This window comes from Sycon ciliatum, chromosome 3 (genome assembly GCF_964019385.1).
Source record: "Sycon ciliatum chromosome 3, ocSycCili1.1, whole genome shotgun sequence".
Lineage (NCBI taxonomy): Eukaryota > Metazoa > Porifera > Calcarea > Leucosolenida > Sycettidae > Sycon > Sycon ciliatum.
The window spans coordinates 91,201-101,200 of NC_088645.1; the positions used below are offsets into that span (position 1 = coordinate 91,201).

General features: G+C 46.7%; 1 protein-coding gene across 2 annotated transcripts in view; it reads left to right on the plus strand.

The window, feature by feature from the left end:
• Positions 1-1,006: 1,006 nt before the first annotated feature.
• Positions 1,007-10,000, plus strand: part of LOC135813176 (TNF receptor-associated factor 3-like) — a 32,026-nt gene continuing 23,032 nt past the window's right edge. Inside the window, exons 1-5 of one of the 2 annotated variants that reach the window (XM_065326390.1) lie at positions 1,007-1,343; positions 5,078-5,171; positions 5,985-6,117; positions 8,014-8,062; positions 9,780-9,884. In XM_065326390.1, the coding sequence (XP_065182462.1) occupies positions 5,087-5,171; positions 5,985-6,117; positions 8,014-8,062; positions 9,780-9,884 (372 nt within the window). In that variant the 5' untranslated portion in view covers positions 1,007-1,343; positions 5,078-5,086. The remainder of the gene's footprint in view (positions 1,344-5,077; positions 5,172-5,984; positions 6,118-8,013; positions 8,063-9,779; positions 9,885-10,000) is intronic. The other variant, XM_065326391.1, reaches the window with a different exon arrangement.

The following is a 10,000-nucleotide window of genomic DNA, read 5'->3' on the forward strand; positions in this document are numbered from 1 at the left end:
AGAGTGTAGTGAGTCACACTCACAGTCTGGACTGTTGAGTGTGTAGTATGCGCTAGTGATGCACTGCCATGCCAGTCTGCCACTGATACCATGGATACAGTGATACACAGTCACTGACTCTGTAGACTGTACTCTGTAGCCGGCTACAGCTACAGCTAGCTCGCTGCATGCTGGCACTGTGGCAGTAGACCATGAGTGGCATGACATGGTAGATCTACAGGGCTTGAAAGTGATGACGTCGAAAACGGTCAGGGAGTAGTAAGTTGACATCAGATTTCTATTTTGGATCCACTAAGGTGTGACTTTGCTGTTGCCTCAGTATGTGGGTGCATAGCAACCCACTTATGTCGTATGCAGGGGTGACTTTTGCTTCGCCACCAGTTGTAACCCCGCCCCCAGAAGCCAAATCAGTCAGTTTCACTGGCAACATCACCTTGCTGTGAGTACATGGAGTAAGACGGGTTGAAATGTGCTTGGATCCATACAAAAACTGGATCCAAGTGGATCCAATTTTTGAATTTTTGAAATTGTTGCTATGCTGTGACGTAGCTCTTTCAAGCCCTTTTGGTAGACTACAATACTAACATAGTATTACAGTCATGATTGTAATAAAAATAATTTAAAATTAATTTTTCTAAACAGCTGCCTCTGAAACCGCCAGACGTAGACTGTTAGTGTTACTACATATACAGTGCTGGCAACTGAAATCCGGCCCCCTGGGCGACGCGACGCGCCGCCCAGGTGGCCGGATTTCAGTTGCCAGCACTGTAACTGCACTCTGCATTAGACTGCAGTGCAAGTGCTGGTTGCAACACAATCATGCACACAGTCAGTCACCAGCCACCACCTGGTCGACCGGTCACTGCACAGGCCACAGTCATGTTGAGCGGGATCGGCTAGCTAGATTCACTGACACTGGGCCAAATTATTCCCGTGAAGTCGACAAGCTGGCTAACAGATGGTTGTTCCTCGGCACTGAAGCCTGCTGCTGACTGTTAGTGTTACTGACTCTGTTAGTAACTGCAGGTATCCTGACGCTGCGTCCCTAGCCCTGCATACAGAACTAGTCGTGTAGTGCACTGCCACCAGGCGAGCAGTTGCATTCCGAATATTTGAAGGGGATGAACATCAGTGATACGCTGATAAGAAGCAGGAAACGAATCTTCTGAAGAGGTCGATCCTGGTAGGTGAATACCACCGAAAAGAGAGAGAGATAGAAGAGAGGTTAGAAACGGTTAGCAGCGTGCCTACCTACAAACGGACCAACAGGGGAACAGCATTGGCCCAGTACATTCAAGCTTAGCGACAGGCCAGCGGCGCTAGGAAAACGGCGTAGAAATCAGGCAAGTAGCACCACAATCACACAGTCCTGACTGTATCGTGTTTGTAATTATAACTTATCAGTGTGACGGTGACCTGAAAATTCAGCTTGGCAGCGTACGGCTTGAGCCAGTTGAGTGTCCACGGTTTGGAAAAGGTTGTGCTGCTGCTGCATGCAGGAGTAGTACCAGTAAATAATTACAAACAAACACCCATAGGCGATTCAGACTACGGCCAAAATAACGTCTGAACTTTAATTTCCATGGTGATGCAGTCATGTTTCAAATGATTATGCACAATCGCTGCTCAAACAAACACGCCTGAGTCGTAGAAACGTGGTCACAGTTGGCCGTAGTCTGAATCGCCTATTCGCAAACAACGGTATTTTTTTACGGTACTCGTACCTTGATCACCCATAAAGCGTTGAAGTTGCAACGTAAAAACGTTAAGAGGCTGATTTATCGTTGTGACAAACGGTACGTTTTTTGGCCAAATACTGCATGGTCCGTACGCATTTCACCTTGTATCGCGTATATGGTGCCATGAACGGTTGTACCGCGCGAAATAAAAGCTATTCTCATGGCAACAGTGTACTAAAATTAGCGTGCATCTTGCTAAAGGTCGATCCCGAATCTCGGTATTTTTCCCCTTACGGTAATACCGGTACAACATAACGGTTTTTGTTAAGGGTGTCTAATGCTCCAGATGGTACTGTGCAGCGTATTCCGGGTGTCCAATAGAGAGAGAGAGAGGGAGGGGGGGGGGGGGAGAGAGAGAGACGGACGGAGGGAGGAGGGGGGAGGGGGGAGGGAGGGATGCCTGACCCTAGTAATTGTGTACTGCAGGACCGGCGGGGCGAAACCAGTCCCGTTGGTCAGGCCATTCAACCTTAACGCGTGCCCACCGCTGAGGAGGTCATGTGTGCACCTGCCATATCATGCACAGCGTTTTAACTAGTGACGACTATGCTATGAACGAACCAATGAATAACTCCTCGGCTGGTAGTGGCAGTGTGAATGGATAGGCCGGTTCACTGCTCCACATGTGCAGTACATTAGGGTGGTATGCAATTGTTGCCATTGTCATCATCAGGGTGGTGTGCCACTGTTGCCATTGTCATCATCAGGGTGGTGTGCCACTGTTGCCATTGTCATCATCAGGTCGGTGTGCCACTGTTGCCATTGTCATCATCAGGGTGGTGTGCCACTGTTGCCATTGTCATCATCAGGGTGGTGTGCCACTGTTGCCATTGTCATCATCAGGTTGGTGTGCCACTGTTGCCATTGTCACCATCAGGGTGGTGTGCCACTGTTGCCACTGTCACCCCCAGCTCAGACCCGCCAGACCCGTTCCGGGTGGTCTGGTTATCACCGGACCACCACGTGTCACTACCGTGGAGGTCATGTGTATGCACCATATCCATACAATCATGTGTATGCACCATATCCATACAATCATGTGTATGCACCATATCCATACAATCATGTGTATGCACCATATCCATACAATCATGTGTATGCACCATATCCATACAATCATGTGTATGCACCATATCCATACAATCATGTGTATGCACCATATCCATACAATCATGTGTATGCACCATATCGATACAATCATGTGTATGCACCATATCCATACAATCATGTGTATGCACCATATCCATACAATCATGTGTATCCACCATATCCATACAATCATGTGTATGCACCATATCCATACAATCATGTGTATCCACCATATCCATACAATCATGTGTATGCACCATATCCATACAATCATGTGTATGCACCATATCCATACAATCATGTGTATGTACCATATCGATACAATCATGTGTATGCACCATATCCATACAATCATGTGTATGCACCATATCGATACAATCATGGGTATGCACCATGTCTATACATGTGTATGCACCATGTCTATACACAAGGTATGAAAGGCCACTATACCACTGGACCAATGAAAAACTGCTTCCAGCTGTCCTGCAACTATGGAGGTTATGGCATTATAGGGAGGCAGTGGATTATCTTATCTTATGCACGCCAAGTATTCTAGCGTGAGTGGGTTGATTCAGTGATGGTCTCAACGTAGTATTGATAGGCAGGTCAGTACCCCCACCACCATAACTGCAGCATGTATTCACTGCGTGCACCACATGACTTTTAGTAAAAATAAATAAAACAAAGTAACGTACAGTCTGGACTCGGATGGAGAGCCAAGGATAAATTTATAGTAAAGAAAAAAGGACCAAGAAACCGTCTGTCAGTTTCGTGCAATGTTATCACATGAGCTGATTGTATAGTAACTGGTGGTGTTAGTGGACATTAGGGAGGTTTAATCCCACGTAATCCGTGTGTACTTTACGTGTGTGTACCACGTGATTCTCAGTGACCCACGTACAGACGTTTTCTGATTCACGACATACAGTGTATGGAGGCTCACCCAAGTTCCGCCAGAACGTGGGTGAAAATCAGAATGAAGCGCATTGTGCAAGCTGTGAGGGTGCTCAGCTTCCGAAGCTTCCGAAGCACGAAATCAAAATATCCTATGAGCTTCGAAGCTTCGCCTTGGACCAAGCTTGGGCCTTTCGCTTCATGATTTTGTTTGTTCCGTGTGACTAAAGACAACATTGCGAACGTGGGTCCATTGCATGAACTTTACGTGTATCACCCGCGTTCCCGTATCCGTTACGTGGGACTAAACCTCCCTATTTTAGCGTAGCTTGTAATTTCTTGGTCGTTTTTTCTTTACTCTAAACTTACAGTCTACTAGCGCTAAGTCGTGCACTCTTGCAATTTGGACGACGGCATATACTTTTGTATACGTATGCAATGGTGTAAGTCCTGCATTGGCGATGAGTCACGCAGTGTTGTCTTCAAGATCGGGTGCATGGGTGCGCGACGTATGGAGAGTAGGCTGTACTTACGTATAGAGCTTTTCAAGGAAGCGGCGCCGTGCTCATCTGAAGGAAGCGGCGCCGTGCTCATCTGCGGCGCCGTGCTCATCTGCGGCGTTCACCCCGAGATTGTGGTGAACGGGTCACGCTTTGAAAAGTATACAAAATCTATCCCCGGGGAAAATCCCGATTCTGCGGCCGCGTTTTTTCCGCGTTTTTTGGGATTTTTTAAAAGACCGCGTTTTCCGCGATTTTCCCCGCGTTTTGGAACTTTTCTGTTTCACTACGTGTACACACAGTGCACTGTTCGGTCAGCAAAGTCTCATCCGGTGGCGGCTTTGTACTCAAATATTACGAGCGCTTACACCAGAGACTTGTAACTGATTGATTTCACTACATACTGAAAATTGCCTCATATGAACTGGAAACTTGCCGCCGCGAGATGATATCAATAATATTCACCGCATATTTACCGCATATTTACCGCAAATTCACCGCAAATTATGCCATATGCCGCGTTTTTTGCCGCGTGTTGCGATTTTTTTCCGCGATTTTCCCCGGGGACAGAAAATGCGACAGGCCCATCTCCACCAGCTCTGGAACGATTTTGAAAACTTGTTCTTTTTTGCCCAAGCCATGGAAGGCTTCCTGGCAGCTGCTCTGAGTCAACACAACTGTCTCGTCTCTCTCTCTCTTTCTCTCTCCCTCTCTATCTCTCTCTCTCTCTCTCTCTCTCTCTCTTTCTCTCACACACTCTCTCTCTGTCTCTCTCTCTCTCTCTCCACCATACATAATGTGAATGTCGTGTTGTGTTTGTTTGTTGTGTGAATGCTGTGTTGTGTGTGTGCACAGTAGGTGTCAATGGCCTCCATGTCGACATTGAAGCAGAAGATCGCTACTCGTTCACCCAGTCCAAGTATATCTTCAACGGACCATGCAAAAAGAGGTAAGAATATCCTGCAACATCTTCTAAATTTGTAATGCTGTACAACATCTTCCAAATTTGTAATGCCGTGCAACATCTTCCATAACCTGTAGTGTCATAATAGCATGCCTCACATATATGGACGCAGCTGGTTACGTAAAAGCCACGATTCCCACTCCCAGTTGCAATTCTGCACATGACAGATGTATGAGAATTGCATGTTAATGTACGGTGAGACTGTTGCTAGGTGATACTGTTGCTAGGTGATACTGTAGTGGTAGCCGAGTGGAGGCACGGTGCACGAATTAACTTTTAATCGAACTTCAGGTACACACCTGGATTATAGTGTAAGTAAGAGAAGCAGCGGCAAATAGAAAGAACTTTCTCCGGTACACACCTGGAGGTTGAACAGCTCTTCTAGTTCTGCTCTGTCGTTGTTATAAATTCTCATGAAAACAGAAATGCGCAGCAGCTTTTATGCAACAGACCCCGTACGCTAACGTACGGGGATACACTAAATATACGTCAGGTAAAGTTCAGTACTAGCCAGGCAGGGATACTATAATACTGTTGCTAGGTGATATTGTTCCTAGGTGATACTGTTGCTAGGTGATACTGTTGCTAGGTGATGCTAATGGCAGGTGATGGCAATGACTAGATAACCAATGTAGCACGTTGCACCGAATCACATGTTGCTCTCTCTCTCGCTCTCTCTCTCTCTTTCTCTCTCTCTCTCTCTCTCTCTCTCTCTCTCTCTCTCTCTCTCTCTCTCTCTTTGTCTTGTTTTCTCTGTGTGCTCTATACTCATGTGTGTACACATCACACGCATTCCAGGACATGATCTGGAAACCGTTAACAAACTGGATGAGCGCTACAAGTGCACCTACTGCAAGTTCATTCTCAACCAACCAATGCAGCTGAGCTGTGGCGATAGATTCTGCCGACCTTGCTCCAACATCATACTCAGGTAAGCTGGAGAAGAGCTGTGCAGTCAGACCTCGCTTATCCAGGCCTCGTTTATCCGGATCCTTCGCCATCCGGAAGAAAATCGTTGGTTACCGATTTACAGCATATGCCATGAACACATCCAGTATGTGTGTTCGATTATCCGGTTCCCTCGCCTATCAGGATTTTCGTCTGGGATACGGATGTGTGCGGTTATGCAAGGTCTGACTGTAGTTCGAGATGTTTAGTTATCTGTGCAGTCTGTGGCAAGGAAACCTTGAGAAATCGGTCAGGGTTAATTAATGTCGTTGTCACTACCCAATGTGGTTCAAGAATAGTGTTGTTCTGGCCTGTGTGTATCAGTGAATAATGAGCAATAGTTATTGGTGCCCACTGTACAGTTACTGAGTTAGCCTGCTCTTTGACACACAGTAAATTAGGGCATGTTCGATTGTGCAAATCCTCGGGCCCCGGATCTGGATTCGCCAAATTCGTACATGTTCGATTGTATGAATCCGGATCCCGGGCTCACGGATTCGGATTCAGTCAACCCACCCCAGAGAGCCGGATTCGACGGATTCATTTGCACCGTATCCACTCAAAACTCCAAATATGCATACACTAGATAAGGCGTACGTATACCACGGAATAGTACGAGATCAGCTGTAGCAAAGCGGTTGCTAAGGTCTTGAAGCGGATTGCCGGTATCAGTTGTGCACATTCGATTGCATCTGTCCGATGGAAGTGATCTGGTCGGCAGGGATCTGGGTCCAGTTTGCACAATAGAATGTAACATGTAACATGTCCACTATACTATCTCCTATAGGTTATAGCAGTTTGGTTAGCCGTTAGGATTCCGGTTAACCGATAACCTCAAAAACGGTAGCCGCTGCAGCCCTACTAGAGTATGGTGCGCATGTTAGATGAGCTTTTGTTTCAGGCTACAAACTGCGCAGTACGAAACGAAGAGCTTGATTTCAAACTGGTTGAGGTTTCTGACCCGACCTGGGCCGTTTGCACGAACTGTACACCAGTTGTTGGTTTAGTGTGTCGATAGTCAGTATCTGTGTCGATAGTCAGTATCTGTGTGTGTTTCACACGTGTCACTTTTGAACCCCGGCTGCCCAGTATTCTCCGACTAATATTCGCGGGATCCGCGTTAGCATCACTTGAATGTTCAGAAACACACAAGCTATAGCCTTCGCTTCCGCAGGCCACCACTATGCCTTTACACCTTAGTGGCGAATGCAGACCTCACAAGTGAGCCAGGGGAGAGGAGGTGAGTCTCTCAACCAATCGGGCATGTAACGACCCATAACCCTGTAAACTGCATCCTTGTTATCCTCACTCGAGCTGTGAGTACCCAGTTGACCGTGGGTTTCGGCGCAGTTCAACACGCGTAAAAAGTCTCCGACTATAACTTGAAAGGCGAGAGTGTTGGTCAAAATGGTATGCATTATAATCGTGTGTGCGTCACGCTCGACGAATACATTATTATTTCAATTGATTTGCAAATGTACATGTATCATGTAGCAACTCTGGGGGTCCGTGTTTGCATTTTAACTGGGGGGGGGGGAACACAGCAAGAGTTGCACCAGGGCAGCAGGTAGCTTCAACACATGAGCCAGCAAGAGTGCTCAACCAGGCCAAGTCCATGCCAGTCCTTGCCAGTCCATGCCAGTCCATGCCAGTCCATGCCAGTCCATGCCAGTCCATGCCAGTCCTTGCCAGTCCATGCAGCGGTGTACTGTAATGCTGTGTATACATTGGCATGCTGTGTGTGTGCTTGGTGAAATTCTAGCCTGGTCGTTCTTCGGCGCCCGGCAGTACTGTAGCAGCGAGAATACTCGTATCTATTCTAAATGAGATTAACTTGTTTGTTTCTATTGGTGTTTTCCCTGTGTTGATCTGCTCACAGCAAAGTTCCTCCAAAGTGTCCACTCTGTGACGAGACATTGGAGAATGAGGTATGTGACCTGGTTCTTATTGGTCTGGGTACGAGGTCACGCTGGGTCACTGCGGTACACGATCTCACGCCACTAGGGAGACCGTGAAAGCAGTCCCAACTGGTCACGCTGCACGTCAAGTCCTGCTGGGGACTGTACATGCTGTCCTCAGACTGTTTCCTTTCCATTCCCTCAAAGACTTTAAGTAATGACATTGCATGGCCTTTGTAATGGTATTTAGTGATATGTTTATCATACAGTGATTGCCGAAAAAATCCGAGATTACGGTAGTCGACTACCATGTGCAGCATTGACCGGATGTTTTTTGGCAAGCCATAGCCAGCAATCGCATGTCACCACGTACATTCAAAATAAACATAATTTTGCGAATCGACCTTTTTTTCAGGATCACTTTTCAACGAGGACGAAGCAAAGTCGGCCGAACGAAGCCTAGAGGAAGAAAATCACCCTCTCCACTTCACCATCACGATACTGACATAGATACGAGATGAAACAACTAAAAAATCCACAAGAAAACTGTACGGCCATCATCGCGCTGACTTTGGTCTGACTTTGGTCTGAGAATTTCTATCACGATCAAAAATGTACGAGGAGCACTCAAAAATAAGCCACAGACGTACCTTTATCGCTCTCTACTCCTTTTTCAAGGCACAAAAGTCGACTCTCCACTTTCAAACCATGAACCAGACATACCAGTGGTCCTTTTCAGCTGCTCCACGAGCGCAGGAAAGGTTCACCAAGGGGCGCAGAGCAGCATCCATTCCAGAAAAAGAGCTAAAATACGAGTGAGACTGCATGCCTGAGTACATGAGTACATGTATGAGTACATGCAGAAAATAGTCAATTTCAGCGTTTCTGCTCCAAACAGCAACTAGCTTCGACTAGAAACAAAGATTACACCAAAGGATGAAACAACAACCATTTTCTGCAGTTTTTTTGCAGATGGCTTCCTTGTGCTTGGCCCAGCACGCCAAAAATCACACCTCGGAGGAGTACAAAAATTACAACTCTCAGATGTCCTCGATTGCTGGCCATGATTGTAGCTCCCGTTTACTGCACATCTACGTACCTCTTTAGGACGAACATCAAGGGACCGATGATATTTGTTCGTAATAACGGGAGTTCTTCTTATCCATATGTTTCACCCAGTGAATACACAGGGTTTTATCCAATACAGTTACGAATACTAGTTCTTCTTAGGCAAACATTTGTCTTATCAGTCGGTTCTTCCTAACCAGGTTTCACTCTACTTGTGGGGAGAAGCGTAGAAAAGGCTTTCACAAAACCCAAGACCAAGGTCCTTGTTCCTGGTGCATGTTTGGTTGTGGCAGCACACGATCACCCATTAGCACTGTGTATAGAGTGGAGTGTGTCTTTTCACTTTATGCTTCTTGTTGTTTCTATTGCTTGTCTCTGTAACCGTATCACTGTTGCAGTTTTTCAGGACAAGTCCCTTTGACTATGTTGATATGAGCTGTCATTGTCTTGACTTCACTGAGTGTTTGTGTGTGTGTGTGTGTGTGTGTGTGTGTGTGTGTGTGTGTGTGTTTATGTGTGTGTGTTTGTGTGTGCCTTGCAAGCTGTTGAATGGTGCAGTCCCAGCACAAGTTCATATGGCTCCTGCTGTAGCATCGGGCGATGGGCGACAAATGGTCAATGGTGTGTGTGTGTTTGTGTATGTTTGTGTGTGTTTGTTTGCATCGTATTGGCGTGACAGGGCTTCAAGGACACATTCGCTGAGCGTGAGGTACAAGCAGTACCGGTATACTGTCGTAATCGCAAGGAAGGCTGCACATGGAGCGGGCCATTGCGGGTCTTCCAGGTACGCAGCCATTGCAATTTTCTGTCTTGGTGTTTTGGCACCATCGCATCACTCCGTGTGTGTTAGCAGCTAGGTAGAGACTGCAGGGAATTCCCCTATTCTGGGAAGGTTAGGAC